General features: G+C 42.2%; 1 protein-coding gene across 2 annotated transcripts; it reads right to left on the bottom strand.

Moving 5' to 3' along the window:
- LOC311110322 (uncharacterized protein) lies at positions 1-27,954 on the bottom strand. Of its 2 annotated transcripts, XM_084188865.1 has the most exons (7): positions 27,484-27,954; positions 14,847-14,977; positions 14,483-14,668; positions 9,656-9,820; positions 9,242-9,353; positions 8,900-9,021; positions 1-895 (listed from the first exon to the last, which is right to left on the bottom strand). In XM_084188865.1, the coding sequence occupies exons 1-7, from the start codon at positions 27,752-27,754 to the stop codon at positions 824-826; spliced, it is 1,059 nt and encodes a 352-aa protein (XP_084044991.1). In that variant the 5' UTR covers positions 27,755-27,954; the 3' UTR covers positions 1-823. The 2 variants fall into 2 exon arrangements, with proteins under 2 accessions (XP_084044991.1, XP_084044990.1); XM_084188864.1 differs by lacking the exon at positions 1-895 and having other exon boundaries at positions 5,974-9,021.
- Positions 27,955-27,964: the final 10 nt, after the last annotated feature.

Genomic DNA, 27,964 nt, shown 5'->3' with positions numbered 1-27,964 from the left:
GGGTTTAGTTTGGATGGAAGAATCAGCTCTACTGATTTTACAAATTTCCTCCACTTTTATTTTAGTGTTTAGATAAAGAATTTCAATATTATTAAAACCATGATTAAGTCCACAGTGTCCTGACAGTCAGTGAATTTTGGGTGCTGTTGCTCTTCTAGTGTCTCCATGGCAGTTACCACTGAGCTGCTCAGGGTTTGAGCTGCCGATTTCACCTTCATCTTCTGTCCCTCAAAGTGGATATGATTTCTGGTGAGTTTGTTGCCCATTCTTAGCCCTGCATCTTCTCGAACATGTTGTAGATCAGACAGGTAGCTCCACTGAATGATCCCTGCTGAAGATCTGAGACCTTTGTACTTCTGGAGCAGATTCCTCATCAGCTTCAGCATGTGTGGTGGATCAAAGATGTCGTAGACGGGGGCACCTGTGGTTGGATTGGCAAAAAGGTCTTGGTTGCCTGTGTTGCAACTCCCAGATTACATCCAAGCTCGGTGCACATTCGGACATTTGTTGCATGCCCATCCATTGTAATGGCCCACACTGATGTTGGCTTCAGCAAGGGCCTCCAACATGTGAGATATGACCTGTGCCTGTACCTCTCCTGTTAACGTGTGGGTTAAGTAGTACGCCACTGGAGCTTTCCAGTGGCCTCAGGCCAACAACCATGACAACAAGCACCTCTGTAGCATCTGTTTCGTCTTCTCCTCGATTCTCAAGATTTACAATGCCATTCATTCTTTGGCTTTTAGGATCATATATTGCTTGTTTTTTGAGTGACATTGAGTCAAACATCAGTGAAACATTGCTGTATGTTGCTGTATCTTTTTCAGACTTCTCCTTCAAAGTGTTTATCATGCTGTTGTTGATGCCTGGGTCCCCTTCTACAGGCTGCATTCATCTGAAATGCACAACACATTCCATATATCACAACATGGATCAAACAAGATCATCTGTATATGGGAGATTATTTTTTGAGAGTAATCTATATAAAACGTTTCCCTATCTCCTTAGAGTTCTTGTGTTAGGTAGAGGAAGTTTTACGGTATCCCTGAAGTAGGAGTGTGCTTTTGCACCTTAAAAATGCAATGTCAACACAAACTCCCTTTGCTCCTTGGTGTATTGTTTGGCTGGTCTCTTGAAGAGGTGCACTGGAAAGTCTGATAATATTTAAGAATAATGACAATTATAGTTTTGTCAATTGTCTTCGGTGATTACAATTCATTAGCCTGCATGACCAATTAATTCAAGCAGGTGTCACTATGCACTAGGCTAGGGCAATAAGGCTTGTAATTGTGATTCCCTGTGCAGATACAAGATCGCAAATATAAAGTACAGTACATCTACATATCTAAATGCCTGTCATTATTGTACTACATTTTACCACTGAACGGTAACTACACTGTGTTAATATCAATTTCCCAGTTATACTGCATGAATACATACTGCTAAACTATACTGCTAACTTTTATATAAATTAATTCACAGAATGCACCTCACAGAGAATGTGCTAATTCCTAATTCTATGCGATCTTCTTATTGGTTGGCGTCATTGCTCAAAGGGTGTGGCTAAAGGAAAGCCTATGCGCGCTATTCTTTAAAATAAGGTACTGCTAATTACATTACACATCAAATCTCATATTCATGATCACTATCTTTCAAGCTACGGGCAGACTTATTTAGACAGAACAATGTAGAATATAGTAGAATATAATTACTTTATTTATTATTTACTGTCTCTTAAAAAAAGAGGGGTTTCCTATGAAGCAAGCTAAGCGGTTTCTAAAGCTAACCAGCTTCATATTCCAGCTCAGGGTTCATCCGTACTACAACAATGGATATTGCTCCTCCGCCTGCTGCTAGCTCTAGCTGGCTTGTTACTGCGCGTGCATGTGGCGCACATGGCTAGTCCAATGCCGAATTTTTCATTGAGACAAAGCTGTTACATGAATCCATGGGCGAGTCAGTGCCACATTTTCATTTGTGCTAAAATCAAAATGAAGGAAAAGTGATCTTGTAAATTCAGCAGGCTATGGTGTGAAATAGGCTTTTAGAATTGCAGTCTTTATTTTATTACATGTCGTTAATGCGGTCTTTGGTGTGCTTATCAATGCATGAGCACCTTTTTCCCCACTCCTTTTGATAAAATAATTGTATCATAATAATAATAATAATAATAATAATAATAATAGTCATACAAATGTTTTACTGTGCGTGAAGTTTCAAATGCATTCTGTCATTACTAAATAATGTGATAGGTATTTGAACCTTGTACTATTTTTTAACACAAAAAAAACATTTGATTAATCAAATATTGAATCCGTCTTCTTCCTCAAATGAAGGGGATGATGACGCGAGAGGGAGGGAATCTGATTTCAATGGTCCTCAACTAGCTGCTCACACTTTATTCAGGATAAATGGATTTAGCCCTGAGTTTGCTCTGGGGCAGGCTGAGGGGTAGACTACATATCGGGTGTGAGGAGTTAGCGAGGTAACTATGGTCAACTCTGAGTTTAACTCGGAATAACCGGTCATATGAAAGAGTCTCACCTTTTAGCCAGGTACATTTCTATGGGAACAAATCCTTAAGAACTAACCTGCTTCCGGGCAGGCTAACTCAGGCCTAATTCCATTTATCCTGAATGAAGTGTCTGAGCCACAATTTGAGGACTAATGGACTCAGATACCCTCCCTCGCAAAGATTGTGTCATCATTACAGCCTTGAGTCTTCGTGGGTACGACACTACAAGCTTGGCACACCTGTATTTTGGGAGTTCCTCCCAAGCTCTGTCAGGTTGGATGGGGAGTGTCGCTGCACAGCTATTTTCAGGTCTCTCCAAAGATGTTAGATCGGGTTCAAGTCCGGGCTCTGACTGGGCCACTCAAGGACATTCAGAGACTTGTCCTGAAGCCACTCCTGCGTTGTCTTGGCTGTGTGTTTAGGGTCGTTGTCCTGTTGGAAGGTGAACCTTCGCCCTAGTCTGAGGTCCTGAGCGCTCTGGAGCAGGTTTCCATCAAGGATCTCTCTGTATTTTGGTCCGTTCATCTTTCCCTCAATCCTGACTAGTCTTCCAGTCCCTGCCGCTGAAAAACATCCCCACAGCATGATGCTGCCACCACCATGCTTCACTGTAGGGATGGTCCCAGGTTTTCTCCAGACGTGACGTTTGGCATTCAGCCCAAAGAGTTCAATCTTGGTATCATCAGACTAGAAATTCATGTTTCTCATGGTCTGAGAGTCCTTTAGGTGCCTTTTGGCAAACTCAAAGCTGGCTGTCATGTGCCTTTTACTGAGTGGCGGCTTCCGTCTGGCCACTCTACCATAAAGGCCTGATTGGTGGAGTGCTGCAGAGATGGTTGTCCTTCTGGAAGGTTCTCCCATCTCCACAGAGGAACTCTAGAGCTCTGACAGAGTGACCATCGGGTTCTTGGTCACCTCCCTGACCAAGGCCCTTCTTCCACGATTGCTCAGTTTGGCCAGGCGGCCAGCTCTAGAAAGAATCCTAGTGGTTCCAAACTTCTTCAATTTAAGAATGATGGAGGCCACTGTGTTCTTGGGGACATTCAATGTTGCAGAAATGTTTTGGTACCCTTCCCCAGATCTGTGCCTCTACACAATCCTGTCTCAGAGCTCTATGGACAATTCCTTCGACCTCATGGCTTGGTTTTTGCTCTGACATGCACTGTCAACTGTGGGACCTTATATAGACAGGTGTGTGCCTTTCCAAATCATGTCCAATCGATTGAATTTACCACAGGTGGCCTCAAGTTGTGGAAACATGTCAATGATGATCAATGGAAACAGGATGCACCTGCACTCAATTTCGAGTCTCATAGCAAAGGGTCTGAATACTTATGTAAATACGTTTTTAAATTTTTTTTATATATACATTTGCAAACATTTCTAAAAATCTGTTTTCGCTTTGTCACAATGAGGTATTGTGTGTAGATTGATGAGGAATTTTTATTTATTTAATCAATTTTAGAACAAGGCTGTAACGTAACAAAATGTGGAAAAAGGCAACGGGTCTGAATACTTTCCGAATGCACTGTATAACAGCCAACTTTTAGTGTGTGACTTGTGTAGCTGAGTAAGTCAATTATTGAGTGGCAATGTTTGCTACAGCCATGGTGGATTCATAACAATAATACACATAACAGATATGGGAGATGAAAGTTGATAGAGGGGAGGATGAAAATATATCTGATTAAGGACAACTCCTACCAACTACCCAGTGCCATGGGAGTGCAATAGGGGAAAGGGCCACAGTAGGGGTTGTTTTTGGACCTCTTCTCCAATGAAAGCATAACCTCAGGGTCATGTGATCTCAGCAGGCCTGGCTTGTTATAAAGGTGTTATAAAAAAAGTGTATTTTATGAATAGAACATAAGGGAAATATATTGTTACACTTCAATAAAATGACAGTATTTTGGCTATGCCAGCACACCAAACAACAAGTCTGTATCATGTAGAATGTGATTGTACCCAGATGCTCAACTGACAGGCTTAGTTATTGAAAAAAAACTCTTACCCCAGGACACTTCACACGTTAACTATAATATGTAAGCTAAAGAATAGTTCCCAGATATCCTGTGTACATCTCAAGCCACACTGCTACGATTTCTCCCTTTGTGGACACTCCTATGTCTGATAAGGCTACTCAGGAAGGAGAAGCTCTTGTAACATAGTTTGCACTTGAAGGGCCTCTCCTTGGTGTGAACGGTCTGGTGCTTCTTCACATAGCTCACCTCAGCGAAGCATTTCCCAAACGCGGGAAAGGCATTCGGCTTGTGGGCGTCCGTCCTAATGCTCCCACATTGTGACCCAATGACACCAGAGGAGGTAGAAGCAGGAGCCACCACCCTCAGGTGGTTAGTCTTTGAGGTCCCTTCTTGACCTCTAGCCATTGTTTGGGTGTTGTTGGGATTGTGTGCTGTGTTATAGGCTAGGTACCTCTTGTGGTGAACGCCCATCCTGACCCTGTCTGTATTCGTGGGGTAACCATGAGGTAGCTAAGGAAGGCTAGACCCAGGCCTTCTATGAACCCAGTCACTAGTCATTAGACGAGACCCTGAAGGAGAAGACAGACTTGCTGATAGACTACCACCATGGGGGTCTCCCACCACTGTCTGTGAAGGCTGAAGCCCAGGGTGACCTGCTCTGTTCATCATGGATACTGTGGTATTTGAATCATAGGAACAGGAGGGTATCTCTATCAGCCCCAGGCCCTGCTCCATCCCTGCACTGAGACTGTGAAGAGAAGTGTCTGGGCTGCAGACTGGATCCCTGACTGGAGCCTCTGTCTCTCTGATGACCACCAGGACTGAGGTTGTTCAGTCCACCTGTCCACTGGTTGTGTTCTATGTGGTGGTTGTGGGGGAGTCTCTGTCCCTTGTGGTTCAGTCCAGGCACCGACTCTGGAAGGAAAAGCGACGGCTCCTGATCCAGGGTTTGTGACCTGCCACTTGAGGTCCAGTAAAAGACGGCGGATCAATGAAGATAGCTCACTCAGGCCGTTCACCATGGTCTATTTATATTGTTCATTGATTTCCATTGAACAGACCAGCAACACTGGACATCAGCAGGTCCTCATGGACTGCAGACTGTAAACACAAATTGTACAGAAGAGCATGTAAAGTTTTTTTTTGACATTTTAATCATTTAGCAGACGCTCTTATCCAGAGCGACTTACAATTAGTGAGTGCATACTGGCCCCCCGTGGGAACAATGAGAAACTCTATTGTACACACAGAAACATGACATGATAAAAACAAGTTACATTCAAGCCCATCTAACACTGTGATTCAAGTACTTAACAATTTGGAGACATTGGAGTTTATTACATTTGTTCAGTCCATATGTTTTGGTTCGACTGAGATAAGGGAAACTCAGTTCCTGCAATAATACAAAAATAACCAAGTCAGTCAGCACAGAGTCCATTTTGTATTTAATTTAAACAAAATGGTCCTACACTCACATACATAAAGTACAGTACTTTTATTGCACAAAATGATACATGACAAGTAGAATAACTTTTCTTCACTTTACCTTTTCTGTAAATCTGGTACCCTCACTTTGATAAAATGAATTTTAGAATACTTTGAAAAAGGTTCAACATTACATACAGCTTCACTACATGTCAAGTAAACATGAATTAAGGCACTATCCTTATCTCACTATAAAACACAAAGATACAGTCGTCCTTCTGAACTGAGCTGTAGGACAGGAATGAAACTGCTCAGGGATGTTACCATGAGACCATTGGTGATTTTAAAACAGTTACAGTTCAATGGCTGTGATGGGAGAAAACTGAGAATGGATCAACAACATTGTAGTGACTTCACAATAATGACTTAAAAGACAGACGGAAAAGAAGAACACAAATATACAGAACACAAATATTCCAAAACATGAATCTTGTATGCAACAAGGCACTAAAGTAATACTGGGGAAAAAAACACAGCAAAGGAATAAACTTTTTGGCCTAAATGCAAAGCCTTACGTTTGGGGCAAATCCAACACAACACATCAATGAGTAACTGCCTCTTTTTCAAGCATGGTGATGGCTGCATCATGGTATGGGTATGCTTGACATTGGCAAATACTGGAGAGGTTTTCAGGATTAAAAGAAACAGGATGGAGCTAAGCACAGGCAAAATCCTACTTCAGTCTGCTTTACACCAGATACTGGGAGAGGAATTCACCTTTCAGCAGGACAATAACCTAAACACAAGGCCAAATCTACACTTCTTGCTTACCAAGAAGACAGTGAATGTTCCTGAGTGGCCAAGTTACAGTTTTGACTTAAATCTGCTTGAAAACTATGGCAAGACTTGAACATTGCTGTCTAGCCCTGCTCCCCAACATCTTGAGAGCTTGAAGAATTTATAGAAATGTATTAAAATAATAATGCGTTAATATTGCACAATCCAGGTATGTAAAGCTCTTAAGAGACTTACCCAAGAAAGTGTTTCTAACACGTATTGACTCAGCGAGCTGAATACTTATGCAATGACTATCTTTTAGTTATTTAATTTCTATCAATCTTTTTTGTTTGTTTTTAAACTTCCACTTTGACAGAGTATTATGTATAGATTGTTGACAAACAATTAAATCAATTTTAATCCCACATTGTAACAATAAAATGTGAAGAAATCCAAGGGGTATTTATACTTTTACAAGGCACCGTATATGCCTTATGCACTGAGTGTACAAAATATTAGGAACACATTTCTAATATTGAATTGCACCCCCTTTTTCCTTCAGAACAGCCTCAATTTGTCGGGGCAAGGTGTCAAAAGCATTCCACAGGGATGCTGGCCCATGTTGACTCCAATGCTTCCCATAGTTGTGTCAAGTTGGCTGGATGTCCTTTCGGTGTTGGACCATTCTTGATACACACGGGAAACTGTTGAGCGTGAAAAACCCAGCAGCGTTGCAGTTCTTGACACACTCAAACCGGTGCGCTTGGTACCTACTACCATACCCAATTCAAAAGCACTTAAATAATTTGTCTTGACGATTCCCACTCTGAATGGGTGGCAGGTAGCCAGCCTAGCGGTTAAGAGCATTGGGCCAGTCACAGAAAGTTTGCTGGTTCGAATCTCCAAGCCTACTTGGTGAAACAACTGTCAATGTGCCCTTGAGCAAGGCACTTAACCCTAAATGTGCCTGTAAGTCACTCTGGATAAGAGCGTCTGCTAAATTACAAAAATGTACAAATGCTAAATGAATGGCACACAATCCATGTCTCACTTGTCTCAAGGCTTAAAAATCCTTCTTAAAAAACCTGTCTCCTCCCCTTCATCTACACTGATTTAAGTGGATTTAACAAGAGACGTCAATAAGGGATCATAGCTTTCACCTGGTCATTCTATGATGTGGAAAGAGCAGGTGTTCCTAATTTGTTGTACACTCAGTCAATATCACACAATGTCTAGATGCAACATTCTACCCAGGAATATTCAACAAAATCTGTTTTTTTGCATCTTTTCTGCTGACAACAATGAAAATAAATATTTTGTCTTTCATGCAGGGTTTGATCTAAACATCAGAAGCTATCAAGTGGAATGGTTACTTTCTATGTTATAGAGTGGAATGGTTTTTCTGCTGGTGTTTCCTGAGGTAGCTCTTCTCTAAGAACCTCTTCCCACAGTGCGTACAGATGAACGGCCTCTCTCCCGTGTGGACCTTCAGGTGCATCTTCAGGTTGCCAGACTGAGCGAAGCGCATGTGACACTGGGTACAGCTGAAGGGTTTCTCCCCTGTGTGAACCCTCTGGTGCCTCTTCAGGTTGGACAAGTGTGAAAAACTGGCCCGGCACAGGTGGCAGCCATACGGTTTCTCCCCCGTGTGCCTCCTCTGGTGGAGCTCCATCTGTTTGGGGAAACTGAAGGCTTTCCCACAGAATGAACAGGGGAAGCGCTTCTCTTTGCCACCGGATCTACTGATAGTGTTACTACTACTGTCATTTGTGAATGGGCTTGTGTAGCCACTTAGTGTTGAGGCACTGGCATTGTCTGAGGTCTGGTTTAACATAAGGAGACTGCGAGGAGGGCGAAGGCCAGGGAGTGTCTGTGTTGTCGCAGGCTCCATGTTCCAGTTGATAGATCCTATAGAAGGCAGGCTGAAGGCAGCACCTGTTAGGGGGTTAACCTGAGGCGCCATCAGTCTCTCTGAATCACAACTATAGGAGCAGGACGGAGCATCGCTAGCCGATTCTGTGTCTGTTCGCATATGGACACTTCTCCGTCCCCGCAGACCAACTATACACCTTACCCTGGTCTCAGCCAGGCTGTTGTCATGGAGACTAAGTTCGGATGTTGTTTTGTGCTCGACTGTCTGTTTCTGGTTAACAGTGTTGTTCCCCAGCCTAGAGTTGACGATGCTGTCCCATCCACTGACCTCCACTATGTGGCCTCTGGTCCTGGCCTGCTCAGTGACGTCATCCTCTGGACCCTTGGTTGCACCAGTCTGGGAATCAGAAATGGCTGCCCAGTCTCCTCTGTTAGCCTCCAGCCAACCACCTGCAGGAAGAGGTTACAAAATAGGAAGCGGTTACAAATATGGTAGAGAAAATACCTGGTCAAGTTCATACATTATAATACGTGTTTTTGTATATAAACATAAGCTGTATTGATTAAATTTTATGAATGAAGAAAATGAAGAAAAAACTATAGCCAGGTGCATCACTATTCCCATTGAAGATCTATTACTGTATTTAGACTATATGTATTTCTCCCTTACCTTGCTCCCCCATCTTTAGTCCACTCAGCAGGTCAATGCTCTCTGGTCCGTCTTCTACTGTCTCCTCTTTGACTAGCAGCAGATCAGGCTTCCCATCCTCCATGTCTACTGACTGTAAGAGATACAGAGAGAGAGGATGTTGGATCAAGAAATCTGATATGAGCACCCTGCTATGGAGCATCTTCTGATTGGGCAATGAAGGATTGCTATGAGTACTATGCAAACATGTTAGTTTATTTGATATTATGCAAACGTGTTAGTTTATTTGATTACTTGACACTAATGGTTTGATAATTCAGAGGCAGGTCCCACACTTAAGACAAAATTAATCAAGACCTGGGCCCTTATCCAAAAAGAGTCTCTGAGTAGAAGTGCTGATCTAGGATCTTTCCATATAATCTTATTCATTCTCACCTCAGTGAAACTGTGTGTGGTCCTGTGCTGCTCAGCTGGTTCCTCTGTGGGTTCAGGAGGAGGTGTAGTCTGGTTGTCCTCCATGACCATGGTCCCCTCAGGGTTACCCAGACCCTCCTCACACCACTCCTCCTTCACCAGCAGCACCTCTGGACCCTCCTCCTCCTGGAAGAGACAGCTTATACAGATTACACAGATATACACTCCCTCCGGTCCGTACGCACACACAGGTAAGTCTTTACCCATCCCATTACGTTTGAGTCCTATACTGTAGTTACAGAATTACTTAATTGTTGTTAAATATCATCGTGGACATAAATGATGTTGTGGGTAAATATGAGTCAGCTATGATTCATAATAAGTCAGACAAACCTCACTAAACTATTTTGATGTGTAAAAACAAATACATGAAAAATGTGAGGCTATACGGACACGCCTGGTGTCCAGATTGATGACATAAGTCGCACAGCAGAGAGACGAATGCAGTCTGTTCAGTCAGTCGACCTGATGAGCCCTTCCCAGCTAGCTAGTTTATGCTGGCTAGTAGGCAACAACAGCAGCATGGCTAGTTCAAAGTGATGTTTATTTAGATGGGAGAGGGATTAATAACTTGTAGTATTGGTCACCATCTGGATGTCACTGTGACATGCCAATTAGTTAACGTAACGAAAAGCGGGTGTGAATGACCAGAGCAACGGTGTTGGATCAAGGAGCTTCCAACTGGGCAGGCAGCTTTATTACATGTTGCTGGCGGTAGCTAACGTGGCCAATTTCTTCTGAACTGACTGTTCGTCCCCACTCAACTTTCGCTGCGCGATATACAGCACCAGTCAAAAGTTTGGACACACCTACTCATTCAAGTTAAGTTTTTTAAAACTATTTTCTACATTGTAGAATAATAGTGAAGACATCAAAACTATGAAATAACACATATGGAATCATGTAGTAACCAAAAAAGTTTCTTCAAGTGTAGTCACAAAAACCATCAAGCACTATGATGAAACTGGCTCTCATGAGGACCGCCACAGGAAAGGAAGACCCAGAGTTACCTCTGCTGCAGAGGATAAGTTCATTATAGTTACCAGCCTCAGAAATGGCAGCCCAAATAAATGCTTCACAGAGTTCAAGTAACAGACACATCTCAACATCAACTGTTCAGAGGAGACTGCATGAATCAGGCCTTCATGGTTGAATTTCTGCAAAGAAACCACTACTAAAGGACACCAGTAAGACGAGGAGACTTGCTTGGGCAAAGAAACACGAGCAATGGACATTAGACTGGTGGAAATCTGTCATTTGGTCTGATTAGTCCAAATTTGAGATTTTTGGTTCTAACCGCTGTGTCTTTGTGAGACGCAGAGTAGGTGAACGGATGATTTCCGCATGTGTGGTTCCCACCGTGGTGGTGTGGGGGTGCTTTGCTGGTGACACTGTCTGTGATTTATTTAGAATTCAAGGCACACTTAACCAGCATGGCTACCACAGCATTCTGCAGCGATACGCCATCCCATCTGGTTTGCGCTTAGTGGGACTATCGTTTGTTTTTCAACAGGACAATGACCCAACACACCTCCAGGCTGTGTAAGGGCTATTTGACCAAGAAGGAGAGTGATGGAGTGCTGCATCAGATAACCTGGCCTCCACAATCCCCCGACCTCAAACCAATTGAGATGGTTTGGGATGAGTTGAACCGCAGAGTAAAGGAAAAGCAGCCAACAAGTGCTCAGCATATGTGGGAACTCCTTCAAGACCATTGGAAAAGCATTCCTCATGAAGCTGGTTGAGAGAATGCCAAGAGTGTGCAAAGCTGTCATCAAGGCAAAGGATGGCTACTTTGACGAATCTAAAATCTATATTGATTTGTTTAACACTTTTTTGGTTACTACATGATTCCATGTGTTATTTCATAGTTTTGATGTCTTCACTATTATTCTAAAATGTAGAAAATAGTAAAAATAAAGAAAAACCCTTGAATGAGTAGTTGCCCAAACTTCTGACTGGTACTGTACATCATACATTTTTGGCACCAGGCGTGTTCGTATAGCCTCTCCAGTGTACAGTCGGTGTTTGTTAGTGTGTGGGTATGTGTAGGTATATTTAGTAAGTGTATATTGGTTATAAAGCTCTGTTGGGTGTATGCAGAATAGGGTGAGATCAGATGTGATGTATACTAAAGAGAGTCTCAATGAAAGTCTTAATGGAAAGTCCCATTTTGTGTTTATTAACCCTTTACACTCGTGGGAATTGGCCTATATGGATAGGGTTAAATTGAAATGTTTCTTACAGAATAAAAAAATTACAATAAAAACATATACATAACCATGGTAGCAATTGAAAGGGAACAGTTTGGAGATAATTACTAGACCAAAGGTGAGTACACAAAAGTTTACCTGACACAATATTGAATCCAAACATTACACTGTTGACTTTATGTGCATTTTCTATTTACTGTACATTTTGCCACATTTGTTGATAACAAAATCTGAAAATACTCTGGATACATTCAGTAACATGAGAAGACTATTCCTGGACAATGGGGTAGGTGCAACATAAGACAAAAAAATGACAAGGGTTTGAGTGAGAGGTCTAACTGGTGTCTCCAAGTGGCCACACACCTCTCTAAAGTGTGCACAGTTCCTATGTAATTTCAATGCACTTTTATGACTCAAAGAAGAGTCTTCAACTATAAGGTATTTTTTTTAGCTCTCCTAGCTGTTCCGTTGAGGAACTAGAGCAAGCACACTTGTAGTTCTGTTTGGAACACAACCCTGCATCCCCGCCATCACACAATTACTGTTGTTGTTTACGCAATCCAAAAACGGTCTATTATAAACTGCAATCTGGGTACGGTGTGCATCATTTGAAAGCTTGTTCTACTGCAAACATGACTAGCTAAGTTATAAAATACGATCTTACAGTGTTAGCCTTTCACAAGGTAATTCAGTCAAACAGATCGTAATTTTGGTGCGCATAGAAATGAGTAATGAGTGCATTCAGGTGTGTGTGCAGCGGTGAATTTTCTTCACAGTAAACAAACATAGGTTCAGTCTGTTCAGAAGAACCCAGGGTATGACAACATGTCATCTTGCAACTGTACATCAAACATAGTGATCATAAACGTTGACACCGTATATGACATGAGTTTTATGATTTGGAGATGTGAAGTGCAGATTTGGCTTGCTTGTATGACATCAAAGCGGTATTTCTTATAATCCTCAACGTCTCATCTTTCAAGATACATCGAGTCATCTTAATTTACAGTATTTCCCTCAGTCAAAACCCATACAGCGCTGTACAGCTACCACGTTCCAATGTTTGCACTTATTAGTGCCCAACTCTGCCATTGTCAACCTGTGTATGGGTACGAGTGTAAATACTCCATATAAAAACCACACATGCATGTCAACAAAACATATGCATGAACTTGATCAACTGCATTAATTTTCCCATAAAGTAGTTGTAAGTAATGAAATAGGCATTTATAAACATATAGCCTACACAGCACAAACACAATATGTAACAGACTTAAGGCTTATTTATCACACAACGCCTGGATGCAATATTCTACCCAGGAATATTCAACACTGAAATCTATTACTCGTTATTCCAAATGCATCTATGAATATTTTCTGCAGACAACAATGAAAATTCATTTTTGATTTGAATGCAGCATTTGATCTACACATCAAAAGCGATCAAGTGGAATGGTTACTTTCTATGTTATAGGGTGGAATGTTTTTTCTGCTGGTGTATCCTGAGGTAGCTTCTCTCTGAGAACCTCTTCCCGCAGTGCGTACAGGCGAACGGCCTTTCTCCCGTGTGGACCTTCAGGTGCATCTTCAGGTTGCCAGCCTGGGCGAAGCGCATGTGACACTGGGTACAGCTGTAGGGTTTCTCCCCTGTGTGGACCCTCTGGTGCCTCTTCAGGTGCCCAGCCTGGGCGAAGCACATCTGACACTGGGTACAGCTGAAGGGTTTCTCCCCTGTGTGGACCCTCTGGTGCCTCTTCAGTTTGCCAGCCTCGGTGAAGCGCATGTGACACTGGGTACAGCTGAACGGTTTCACCCCTGTGTGGACCCTCTGGTGGATCTCCACCTTCTGGAGGCAGCTGAAGCCTTTGTTACAGAACATACAGAGGAACCGCTTCTCTTTACAACCGCCTGATGTTGCTCCCCCTCCCAAAACCTCTGCCCTTTGGTCCTTTGAGTTCAAAACCTGATCAAAAAGGATGCGGCCATGTGAATCAGAAGGCCCCATTGACGTGGACACTGGGTCACGATCCCTGAGCGCATGTAAAGGGGAGTGGGTCTCAATATTTGGATTTGTCTCTAAGCTTTCGCTGTAATCTAAGAAATAACTGCCTTGTGAGTGTCCTTCTCCTAAGTGAGTATTATCTACATTACATGTCAGAGGAGCGTAGGCCTCCACTTTCACAGTCACGTCATCTACGACTATAACCTCCCTTTTCTTATCTAGGCACCCTTCAGAGTATACAGTACGGTTCCAGTCCCCTCTAGACAGATCAGTCTGTGTCTCTAAACCCAAGGGCATGTTGCCAGGGTCCATCTCTGTTGTGTAGGAACAAGACGGATCATTGCCAGTCTCTAACGCGTAACCTGAGTCCCAATGGGAATTAACTGTCCTCGGGCTCGGGTTACCGTAAAGTAAATCCTCTGAGCCGGGAGCAGGAGGACAGCCCAGTCGCCTCAGCCCCAATCTCTCTGGGTCTGATCTGTGGTCAGATCCTGTGTGTAAGAGCCTGTGTGTTACAGTTAAAGGCTTGGTGTCTGTCTCTGACTTGAGGACGGCATCCAGCATTCCACTGACCTCCGTGATGCTGGTTCGGGTCCTGGGCTGGGGCGTGGTGGCGAGGTCCTCCGTGGCTACAGGGGGCGCCACTCCAGCTGCTGCTCCAGTCTGGGTGTCTCTGGTGAGTCGTGGGTCCTCTCCTTCAGTCCTCTCCTGTTTGACCAGAGACGATCCTCCAGAACCAGCAGGCTCTGCATCTGCAGACTGACACATGAAGAGAGGAGGTTATTACTGGTAGATGAGTTGAATTGGATAACAATGTCGTAGGGAAGACAAAGAAGGATGTACATGTAAACACGTGAATAGTTGAGGGGAGCCTTTCTGAAATAAACAGGCCACATTTGATGTACTGTCATTTTTTATGTTACACTATGACACAAACCTCTATCACGATAACATGCTGGGTTGAGGTTGCACTCCCCTCATCTATAGCTATGGGTTGGTCATCTCTCCATGTATTGTGTCCTGCTGGCTTCACAAAGCTCCTGTGGCCTTCAGTGAGATGACCTTCACCTGAGAGAGTGAAAAGGGGGTGGTTAGGTTAACTACTGTCAATGCTCAACGCTATATTGTACACTGGCCGTGTCCAAATACCCATACTTGTGTCATAAATAGTAGGCTGTTTGAGTATGCCAAAAAATTAAATGTTTTATAGCATGTACATTTTCAAAAATCAAGTATGCTTTAAAATGGCAGGATGTTATACTCATTTCGGCTCTTCATCTAGTAGAATTTGCTGCACACTTTTTTCAGGAATTTCACAGTCACAATGCATTGGAAGAGGGGGGAGTTTTGATAGCTAGATCTCTTCAAGGAAACAACAAAAACAACTTGGAAGATGGCGAATAGCGAAGCTTCTGCGGTGGTGTTCAAATGTAAGTCGTTTTTTGTTCTCCTTAAAACTATCATACCCATTTCATCGTACATCTTTGAAAACAGATTTGCAGCCTGCTACGTGCTGTGCCTTTACAGTGAGGGAAAAAGTATTTGATCCCCTGCTGATTTTGTACGTTTGCCCACTGACAAAGACATGATCAGTCTATAATTTTAATGGTAGGTTTATTTGAACAGTGAGAGACAGAATAACAACAAAAAAATCCAGAAAAACGCTTGTCAAAAATGTTATAAATTGATTAGCATTTTAATGAGGGAAATAAGTATTTGACCCCTCTGCAAAACATGACAGTACTTGGTGGCAAAACCCTTGTTGGCAATCACAGAGGTCAGACGTTTCTTGTAGTTGGCCACCAGGTTTGCACACATCTCAGGAGGGATTTTGTCCCACTCCTCTTTGCAGATCTTCTCCAAGTCATTAAGGTTTCGAGGCTGACGTTTGGCAACTCAAACCTTCAGCTCCCTCCACAGATTTTCTATGGGATTAAGGTCTGGAGATTGGCTAGGCCACTCCAGGACCTTAATGTGCTTCTTCTTGAGCCACTCCTTTGTTGCCTTGGCCGTATGTTTTGGGTCATTGTCATGCTGGAATACCCATCCACGACCCATTTTCAATGCCCTGGCTGAGGGAAGGAGGTTCTCACTCAAGATTTGACGTTACATGGCCCCGTCCATCGTCCCTTTGATGCGGTAAAGTTGTCCTGTCCCCTTAGCAGACAAACACCCCAAAGCATAATGTTTCCACGGCGAGTTGAGTTGATGCCAAAGAGCTCCATTTTGGTCTCATCTGACCACAACACTTTCACCCAGTTCTCCTCTGAATCATTCAGATGTTCATTGGCAAACTTCAGACGGGCATGTATATGTGCTTTCTTGAGCAGGGGGACCTTGCGGGCGCTGCAGGATTTCAGTCCTTCACGGCGTAGTGTGTTACCAATTGTTTTCTTTGTGACTATGGTCCCAGCTGCCTTGAGATCATTGACAAGATCCTCCCGTGTAGTTCTGGGCTGATTCCTCACCGTTCTCATGATCATTGCAACTCCACGAGGTGAGATCTTGCATGGAGCCCCAGGCCGAGGGAGATTGACAGTTATTTTGTGTTTCTTCCATTTGTGAATAATCACACCAACTGTTGTCACCTTCTCACCAAGCTGCTTGGCGATGGTGTTGTAGCCCATTCCAGCCTTGTGTAGGTCTACAATCTTGTCCCTGACATCCTTGGAGAGCTCTTTGGTCTTGGCCATGGTGGAGAGTTTGGAATCTGATTGATTGATTGCTTCTGTGGACAGGTGTCTTTTATACAGGTAACAAACTGAGATTAGGAGCACTCCCTTTAAGAGTGTGCTCCTAATCTCAGCTCGTTACCTGTATAAAAGACACCTGGGAGCAAAAATCTTTCTGATTGAGAGGGGGTTAAATACTTATTTCCCTCATTAAAATGCAAATAAATTTATAACATTTTTGACATGCGTTTTTCTGGATTTTTTTGTTGTTATTCTGTCTCTCACTGCTCAAATAAACCTACCATTGAAATTATAGACTGATCATTTCTTTGTCAGTGGGCAAACGTACAAAATCAGCAGGGGATCAAATACTTTTTTCCCTCACATTGAACATAACCTGATATGGTGAAAGTAATGGTAAGCTGCACTCGTTACCGTTTCACCTTGGCACTCCAATTTGATAAAGAAAAATATACTGCAATTGGCATAATAGCTTCTAAAGGGCTTTACATGTAGTATGTTTGATGCTGAAAGCTACCCTTTTCCATATTTTTCAGGAGTCGAAAGCTGCCCCCACCGGAGTCAGCACGGAGGGAGGGGGAGGCCACAGCCGCATCCTGGAAGTGGTATGCGGTGATGGATGAGACGCTGCAGGGGTTGCCACTCCATCAACCCACCAGTCATCTCCTCATCCTCCTAAGGTGCAGCTGTGGGCTCCTCTCGCTCCCAGAAGAGTCCAGATGTGCACTTGCACATCAGAGCTATCTTGTTGCAGGTGCATGGTAACAACTAGATAAGTTAAAAATAAGGCCTCCTGAGTGGTGCAATGGTTAAAGGCACTACATCGCAGTGCTGAGGTGCCACTACAGCCTCGGGTTCGATCCCAGGCTGTGTCACAGCTGGCCGTGACCGGGAGACCTATGGGACGGCGCACAATTGGCCCAGCGTCATCTGGGTTAGGGGAGGGTTTGGCTGGCTGGGATTTCCTTGTCTCATCGTGCTCTAGCGACTCCTTGTGGTGGGCTGGGCACCTGCAAGCTGACTTCGGTCGTAGTTGGACGGTGTTTCCTCCGACACATTGGTGCGGCTGGCTTCCGGGTTAAGCGAGCAGTGTGTCAAGGAGCAGTGCGGCTTGGCAGGGTCGTGTTTCGGAGGACGCATGGCTCTCGACCTTCGCCTCTCCCGAGTCCGTAGGGGAGTTGCAGCGATGAGACAATTGTATATCACGAAATTGGGGAGAAAAATAATAAGAAACCTGCACACTGCTCTTGCTAGCATCACATTTTTATTTAAGCTTATGGGTCGGCCTCTTGGCCTTAGAGCTCCTCTGCTTCCTCCTGCATGCATTGTAGCCTGCCTCGCCACATCACTGTCTGTCTCAGTAGCCTACTCTCTGTAAAGCAAAGTTATTATGAGAACTTAGTAGCCTATTTTTTGCTCCTGCTAAAGTAGGCTCCGTTTAACAGTAGCTTCTTACTTCATCCTTCTAGCTGGCTAAGTAATACTAGACAGAGCCCTTCAACGTTACTGCAATAGCAGACTCTGCCGGCAGCTAGCTCCTGACTGACTATCTACACTGAACAAAAATATAAAACGCAACATGAAGTGTTGGTCCCATGTTTCATGAGCTGAAATAAAAGATCCCAGAAATGTTCCATATGCAAAAAAAATTGTTTACATCCCTGTTAGTGAGCATTTCTCCTTTGCCAAGATTATCCATCCACCTGACAGGTGTGGCATATCAAGAAGCTGATTAAACAGCATGATCACTACACAGGTGCACCTTGTGCTGGGGACTATAAAAGGCCACTCTAAAATGTGCAGTTTTGTCACACAACGCAATGCTACAGATGTCTCAAGTTGAGGGAGAGTGCAATTGGCATGTCCACCAGAGCCGTTGTTAGAGAATTTAATGGTATTTTCTCTACCATAAGCCGCCTCCAACATAATTTTCGAGAATTTGGCAGTACGTCTAACCTGCCTCACAACCACAGATCATGTGTAACCACGCCAGCCCAGGACCTCCACATCAGTCTTCTTCACCTGCGGGATCGTCTGAGACCAGCCACCCGGACAGCTGATTAAACTGTGGGTTTGTAAAACCGAAGAATTTCTGCACAAACTGTCAGAAAAATGTGGCCTTTTATAAAACGGATTTCAGGCAATTCTACATCATTTTACCTGACTGGAGACTTTGGCAGAATATTTTTTAATACAGCACAAATGATCTAAATGACAGGCTAATGTCGTGACGTGACTTTCATTAACAGGGTGACTGTTATTTAACGAATCAACTAACTATGTTTAATTGTCACTCGATTAAATTAATCATGTAACAATGAACTCATTAGGAATTTGGGGCACCACGGAAGTTGTTTAACGAGTTACCATCTCCCGAATTAAACTCTTAGAAGATATATGTTATATATCGATAAGTCACTTATTAAATAATTACCTCTTATCAGTCTCATTCCGAACGTCGCATAATCCATCACCTGCAAGAACCCTAACCTTATTGATGAATCAGCAATACACAAATTGGCTTAATTATTTATTTACTAACTAAATAAGTGTTGTGATGCAAAAATTCTAGCTAAATGTATAGCGCATATAATTAAAAAGGTATTGTCGGACATTATTCATTCTAATCACAGGTTTTTTACATGGAAGATACATTGGAGATAATATAAGGCAAGTACTGGAAACAATAGAACACTATGGAAAATCTGGGAAACCAGGCCTGCTATTCATAGCAGACTTCGAAAAGGCATTTGATAAAGTACGACTGGGGTTTATATATAAATGCCTGGAGCATTTCAATTTTGGAGAATCTCTTATAAAATGGGTCAAAATCATGTATAGTAACCCTAGGTGTAAAATAGTAAGTAATGGCTATTTCTCAGAAAGTTTTAAACTGTCAAGAGGAGTGAAACAAGGTTGTCCACTATCGGCATATCTATTTATTATGGCCATCGAGATGTTAGCTATTCAAATCAGATCCAACAATAATATCAAGGGATTAGAATTCCAGGGCTTAAAAACAAAGGTGTCATTGTACGCTGATGATTCATGTTTTCTTTTAAATCCACAACTAGAATCCCTCCACAGCCTCATAGAGGATCTAGATACATTTTCTAACCTCTCTGGATTACAACCAAATTATGACAAATGTACTATATTACGTATTGGATCACTAAAAAATAAAAAATTTACATTACCATGTAGTTTACCAATAAAATTGTCTGATGGTGATGTGGATATACTCAGAATACATATCCCAAAGGAAATAAATGATCTCACTCCAATAAATTTGAATAGAAAGTTAACAAAAATAGATAAGATCTTGCTACCATGGAAAGGTAAATACCTGTCAATTTGTGGAAAAATCACCCTGATTAACTCTTTAGTATTATCCCAGTTTACCTATTTGCTTATGGTCTTGCCTACACCTAGCGAACAGTTTTTTTAATTATATGAGAAAAAAAGATTCCATTTTATTTGGAACGGCAAGCCCGAAAAAATTTAACGGGCCTATTTATATAATGAATATGAATTTGGAGGACAGAAATGATTAAATATTAAAGCATTAGACCTATCACTAAAAGCTTCAGTCATACAAAAGTTATACTTAAATCCGTACTGGTTCTCTAGCAAATTAGTAAGATTGTCTCACCCACTGTTCAAGAATGGCCTTTTTTCCTTTATTCAGATTACAACCTCTCACTTTCAGTTATTTGAAAAGGAAATCATCTCCCAAATATCACTATTTCTAAAACAAGCCATAGAAAGTTGGTTGCAATTTCAATTTAATCCTCCAGAAACGACAGAACAAATAATGCAACAAATATTGTGGTTAAACTCATATATACTAATTGACAAAAAACCTTTTTTTTTTGGACAAAATGTTTGAAAAAAGGTATAATCTTCGTAAATGATATCATCGGTAGGACTGGTGGAGTTGTCGCACATGCAGCTAACAAAAACATATGGAAATGTCTGCTCTACCCAAAATTACAACCAAATAATTGCAGCCTTACCGCAAAAATGGAAGAGGAAAGTGGAAGGGGGAGAAAGTAAGGAACTTGTCTGTCGGCCTTGCATTAAAGAACATAATTGGTTAAAGAAAACTGTGATAAATAAAAAAGTATACCAGTTTCATTTAAGGACCAAAGGATTGACAGCCGTCCCATATAGATTGCAAAATAGTTGGGAAGAGATTTTTGACGTACCGATCCCAGGCATAGTGTTTATGAACTGATACGCAAAACAACACCGGATTCAAAACTTAGAATCTTTCAATTTAAATTATTATATAAAATTCTTGCTACCAATTGAATGTTATTTATATGGGGGATACAATCTTCCCAGCTCTGCAGATTTTGCTGCAAAGAAATAGAATCATTAGATCATTTGTTTTGGTACTGTCCATTTGTAGCTTGTTTTTGGACACAGGTCCAGGAATGGCTAAAGGATTGCAATATTTACCTGGAGCTAAGCCTGCAGATAGCACTACTGGGTGATCTGAAAAGTCATAGTCAATCGATCAATAATATAATAATACTTTTAGCAAAAATGTTTATTTTCAATTTACAATCTGTAGAAACAATGAGAATAGAAAGGTTCAGAACTTTTGTAAAACACCACAGTACAGTTGAAAAATATATGGCAAATAGAAATCCTATATGGATGGTGTTAAGAGATAGATGGGTGGTGTTGAATGGAGTTGAAGGATGGGACTAATAACAACAAGATAACTAATAATGTAAGCATACTGTGTCCATAATAAGTATATAGGTTGTAGGTTGGGAGCTTTTGTGAAAGAGCACAGTTAGAAAGATATGGCATATAGAAGCAAACTGGATGAACATCATGAAAATTATCGGAGAGGTTGAGAGTAGAAGAAGTTCAGGAGAAAAAACTAACAAAATATAATTATTGTAAAATTGACTGTGTCCATCAAATGTATATAGTAAGTATAAGCTGGAAGTAGAGGCCTAAGCATTGTTGTTCACTAGTTTACTCCAATTAGGGAAAGGGTGGTGGGGTTGGAAAGTAATAAAGGGGAATATTTTTTTTTAAAGGATATGTATATGTATGCATGTATATTTATGTATGTACAGTGGGGAAAAAAAGTATTTAGTCAGCCACCAATTGTGCAAGTTCTCCCACTTAAAAAGATGAGAGAGGCCTGTAATTTTCATCATAGGTACACATCAACTATGACAGACAAAATGAGAAAAAACATCCAGAAAATCACATTGTAGGATTTTTAATGAATTTATTTGCAAATTATGGTGGAAAATAAGTATTTGGTCAATAACAAAAGTTTCTCAATACTTTGTTATATACCCTTTGTTGGCAATGACACAGGTCAAACGTTTTCTGTAAGTCTTCACAAGGTTTTCACACACTGTTGCTGGTATTTTGGCCCATTCCTCCATGCAGATCTCCTCTAGAGCAGTGATGTTTTGGGGCTGTCGCTGGGCAACACGGACTTTCAACTCCCTCCAAAGATTTTCTATGGGGTTGAGATCTGGAGACTGGCTAGGCCACTCCAGGACCTTGAAATGCTTCTTACGAAGCCACTCCTTCGTTGCCCAGGCGGTGTGTTTGGGATCATTGTCATGCTGAAAGACCCAGCCACGTTTCATCTTCAATGCCCTTGCTGATGGAAGGAGGTTTTCACTCAAAATCTCACGATACATGGCCCCATTCATTCTTTCCTTTACACGGATCAGTCGTCCTGGTCCCTTTGCAGAAAAACAGCCCCAAAGCATGATGTTTCCACCCCCATGCTTCACAGTAGGTATGGTGTTCTTTGGATACAACTCAGCATTCTTTGTCCTCCAAACACGACGAGTTTAGTTTTTACCAAAAAGTTATATTTTGGTTTCATCTGACATTCTCCCAATCCTCTTCTGGATCATCCAAATGCACTCTAGCAAACTTCAGACGGGCCTGGACATGTACTGGCTTAAACAGGGGGACACGTCTGTCACTGCAGGATTTGAGTCCCTGGCGGCGTAGTGTGTTACTGATGGTAGGCTTTGTTACTTTGGTCCCAGCTCTCTGCAGGTCATTCACTAGGTCCCCCCGTGTGGTTCTGGGATTTTTGCTCACCGTTCTTGTGATCATTTTGACCCCACGGAGTGAGATCTTGCGTGGAGCCCCAGATCGAGGGAGATTATCAGTGGTCTTGTATGTCTTCCATTTCTTAATAACTGCTCCCACAGTTGATTTCTTCAAACCAAGCTGCTTACCTATTGCAGATTCAGTCTTCCCAGCCTGGTGCAGGTCTACAATTTTGTTTCTGGTGTCCTTTGACAGCTCTTTGGTCTTGGCCATAGTGGAGTTTGGAGTGTGACTGTTTGAGGTTGTGGACAGGTGTCTTTTATACTGATAACAAGTTCAAACAGGTGCCATTAATACAGGTAACGAGTGGAGGACAGAGCCTCTTAAAGAAGAAGTTACAGGTCTGTGAGAGCCAGAAATCTTGCTTGTTTGTAGGTGACCAAATACTTATTTTCCACCATAATTTGCAAATAAATTCATTAAAAATCTTACAATGTGATTTTCTGGAGAAAAAAAATCTCAATTTGTCTGTCATAGTTGACGTGTACCTATGATGAAAATTACAGGCCTCTCATCTTTTTTAGTGGGAGAACTTGCACAATTGGTGGCTGACTAAATACTTTTTTCCCCCCCACTGTATGTATGTATGTATGTATGTATGTATGTATGTATGTATGTATGTATGTATGTATGTATGTATGTATGTATGTATGTATGTATGTATGTATGTATGTATGTATGTATGTATGTATGTCTGTCTGTCTGTCTGTCTGTCTGTCTGTCTGTCTGTCTGTCTGTCTGTCTGTCTGTCTGTCTGTCTGTCTGTCTGTCGTCCTCTGTAGCTCAGCTGGTAGAGCACGGCGCTTGTAACGCCAAGGTAGTGGGTTCGATCCCCGGGATCACCCATACACAAAAATGTATGCACGCATGACTGTAAGTCGCTTTGGATAAAAGCGTCTGCTAAATGGCATATTATTATATTATTATATACATACATACATACATATACAGTGAGGGAAAAAAGTATTTGATCCACTGCTGATTTTGTACGTTTGCCCACTGACAAAGAAATTATCAGTCTATAATTTTAATGGTAGGTTTATTTGAACAGTGAGCGACAGAATAACAACAAAAAAATCCAGAAAAACGCATGTCAAAAATGTATTTGCATTTTAATGAGGGAATTAAGTATTTGACCCCCTCTTAATTAGAAAATGTCTGGCTCCCAGGTGTCTTTTATACAGGTAACGAGCTGAGATTAGGAGCACACTCTTAAAGGGAGTGCTCCTAATCTCAGCTTGGTACCTGTATAAAAGACACCTGTCCACACAGAAGCAATCAATCAATCAGATTCCAAACTCTCCACCATGGCCAAGACCAAAGAGCTCTCCAAGGATGTCAGGGACAAGATTGTAGGCCTACACAAGGCTGGAATGGGCTACAACACCATCGCCAAGCAGCTTGGTGAGAAGGTGACAACAGTTGGTGTAATTATTCACAAATGGAAGAAACACAACTTTCAATCTCCATCGGCCTGGGGCTCCATGCAAGATCTCACCTCGTGGAGTTGCAATGATCATGAGAACGGTGAGGAATCAGCCCAGAACTACACGGGAGGATCTTATCAATGATCTCAAGGCAGCTGGGACCATAGTCACCAAGAAAACAATTGGTAACACACTACGCCGTGAAGGACTGAAATCCTGCAGCGCCCGCAAGGTCCCCCTGCTCAAGAAAGCACATATACAGGCCCGTCTGAAGTTTGTCAATGAACATCTGAATGATTCAGAGGAGAACTGGGTGAAAGTGGTGTGGTCAGATGAGACCAAAATTGAGCTCTTTGGCATCAACTCAACTCGCCGTGTTTGGAGGAGGAGGAATGCTGCCTATGACCCCAAGAACACCATCCCCACCGCCAAACACGGAGGTGGAAACATTATGCTAAGGATATGTTTTTCTGCTAAGGGGACAACTTCACCGCATCAAAGGGACGATGGACGGGGCCATGTACCGTCAAATCTTGGGTGAGAACCTCTTTCCCTCAGCCAGGGCATTGAAAATGGGTCGTGGATGGGTATTCCAGCATGACAATGACCCAAAACACACGGTCAAGTCAACAAAGGAGAGGCTAAAGAAGAAGCACATTAAGGTCCTGGAGTGGCCTAGCCAGTCTCCAGACCTTAATCCCATAGAAAATCTGTGGAGGGAGCTGAAGGTTTGAGTTGCCAAACGTCAGCCTCTAAACCTTAATGACTTGGAGAAGATCTGCAAAGAGGAGTGGAACAAAATCCCTCCTGAGATGTGTGCAAACCTGGTGGCCAACTACAAGAAACGACTGACCTCTGTGATTGCCAACAAGGGTTTTGGCACCAAGTACTAAGTCGTGTTTTGCAGAGGGGTCAAATACTTATTTCCCTCATTAAAATGCAAATCAATTTATAACATTTTTGACATGCGTTTTTCTAGATTTTTTTGTTGTTATTCTGTCTCTCACTGTTCAAATAAACCTAACGTTTAAATTATAGACTGATCATGTCTTTGTCAGTGGGCAAACGTACAAAATCAGCAGGGGATCAAATACTTAATTCCCTCACTGTATATTTAAAAAAAAAACATGGGGGATTGGAAGTGATGCAGACAATTACATTGATGGAAGCTACAATCTATCTGCAATATTAAGCTGATCTACCCCCTAAAAAAATATATTTAAAAAAATGAAAATACAACAAAGAAAATAAAATGAACGAAATAATAACACATTACAAACACAAAGGTTATAGATTACTAACGTAATACAATGAAAACAGGTCCCTAGTGGACTGGGCTAACAATAGCATGAATGCTTGGAAGGGAGAGACAGAGATTCAAACTATCGTTGTTACTTTGGAAACTACGCTCACGGAAATACAAATGCTTAGAACCCCAATAACCGCTCATTCGGATTGGAAATGCAACATGTATTTACGTGTAGCTGTCCTCGATAGTTGAGTTGATGATGTAGGACTCTGGTTTGCCCACCAGAGATCCCAATGTCCTTGGTAGTGTTTCTGGTCATAGTGGTGGTTAGAATGGATACTTCAGCGTTCCCTGTAGTTCGTAGAGTTGATCATTTAGAATAGATACTTCAGATATACCAACGGTTGTCTGAGAGGGAATGTCTTTCCCAACTCGTGTCTTTAGTGAAAGTTCTCTAGACGACTATACATGCCAGCTGCAGACTCATATGATATGGTCCAGTGCGTGGTGGTCTTCTTCACCTCGTGTAGAGGTTGAGAGTTTCAGAGTTTCACCATTTCAAACTTGTGGACTACTGTCTCACGTTTTCTGGTCTGACCATTTTGTAACGTTTAGCTCACGCTTCACGTCTGCTGGTACGTAGAGTGTCAACCATTTTAAGCCGTGGGGCTTCCTGGTCTAATGTTTATTTGTTTTTCAAGGCTTTTTATGCTCGGGTAAAAAGGAGCATTCCATTATGCCGACCCAATGTCTGCGCTTACTTGGGCGTGGTTACTGACTGGCAAAAGTTTCTATGAAAAACTATTATCTCATTTAGAAGGCTAAAATCACATTGCTATCTTCACCAACGTATTCTCATACTTAATCATATATATTTTATACAACATTTAGATGCAAACCTGATTACTGAAATGTGTACACTTCCAGAGACAGTTATTTAGTAATACCATCCTTAATGACATCACAAAACAATAAACAATATGACATGATTATTCTTTAGATCCCCACCAACCATTCCAACCACTTAGAAATCAGAAATAACGTTCCAATGTCCAATCTTTTGGAGAAAAAGGTTTTGGCGGCAATCTGTCCCTGTAACACAGAGACATTCAGATCGCCAATACTAGGGACCAACAAGGAGTATTTTGTTGCAAACCATTTAGGAAAGACGTGAGGGGTCATAAAAACCCCACATCAATCAATCCTGTGTTCATAAAAATGACCACGGGAGAGAGAGAGAGATCTGTAGACTATTGCTTCTCGGTATTTTGATCTTGGGCTTCTCACGTGGGACCGTCACATGAGAGTCATGACACTACTTTGACACGGACAAACTGCGAATCTGAGATCAATAAAAACGACCTGATCTTCAATCCATCAATAGCCTTGGCCTAGGTGTGTGGAGACGCATTTTGTAGGCTACAATATGAGTAGGAAAATAGTCCTAAAAATGCTTTTCAGTTTCACTGACTCACCCAATGATGCGCAGATAAGCTATTGGTCCTCTGTGACTAACTTTTTGGCTCTAATGTTATAGTAGGCTATTCTGAATTATTACATTTCTTTCTGAACAGACAGCAGTAACTCTATAACTTTGGAAAATGTATTTCAATATATCAGGGGTGCTGCAGCTCCTCCAGCCGGCCCAACCCGAATCAACTCTTAGAATATCAGGCCCGGGAGAATTAACAAAGAGGCAACTTGTATGAACTTTGATCGCTTTTATTCAAATTTTCACATTGCAAAAATGTTTTGATTATTTTTCATGCCATGAGAGGTACCAGATCCGACCAAATAGGTTCCGGAACGAAACCGTCCAAAACGGCGAGGTGCCGTATCCTGTTCCTGCAGGATTCGGCTCAAATTAAGCACTGATATTAACATGGCACAAGTCATGGCAAAATGTGCAGAATTTCAGGAAACTTGATTCTAAAACTTAGGGCCCCCAAAAGGCTAGGACCGGCCCTGTATTGCATACTATCCAAAAACTGACCAAGACCCAATTCTGGGTAACACATCTTAACACATGCACAGAGGCGAACGGGGCGACAGGCTAAATGTCGCCCCGCAGTCTGAGCCTTCTGCAAAACATACCTCTTGCCATTCCTCTGTATTGGTCGAGGATCTTGACACTACAGGGCCGACTGGTGCGGACGCGCTCTCTAATTGTCCTCTCTGCGCGCTCCCGTACCACCTTCAGTTCCAATAGCTGTAGTTTCCTCCGCAATGTCCTGTTTTCTTTCTGGCTTTGAGAAATTTCCAAACGAAACACTGCATAGTCGTCGTCTACGAGTTTACAGATCTCTGCCACGGCTGCATTCGCTAGTACCTCCATGATGGAGGCTATTTGAGTGTGAAAAAACATGGTTAGCTAACATTAGCAGCTACTTAGATAACGTCTATCAACCAAGTCCTGTCTCCAACGCGAATTAAAGACTACCCGAAGTAAGTATGTGACGCTGTGCCGTTAAATGACTCACATTTTGAGTTCCAATGTGTTAATAAACAACAAAAATGCTAACGTTGAAATTGTTCTTGGTCACTGTTCACTTCCGTTTACGCACTGAAGATAAAT

The sequence above is a fragment of the Coregonus lavaretus genome (genome assembly GCF_964263955.1).
Source record: "Coregonus lavaretus genome assembly, contig: SUPER_35_unloc_3, whole genome shotgun sequence".
NCBI lineage: Eukaryota > Metazoa > Chordata > Actinopteri > Salmoniformes > Salmonidae > Coregonus > Coregonus lavaretus.
The sequence above is the reverse complement of the archived record's forward strand: the minus strand, read 5'-3'. Positions and strand labels throughout refer to the sequence as shown.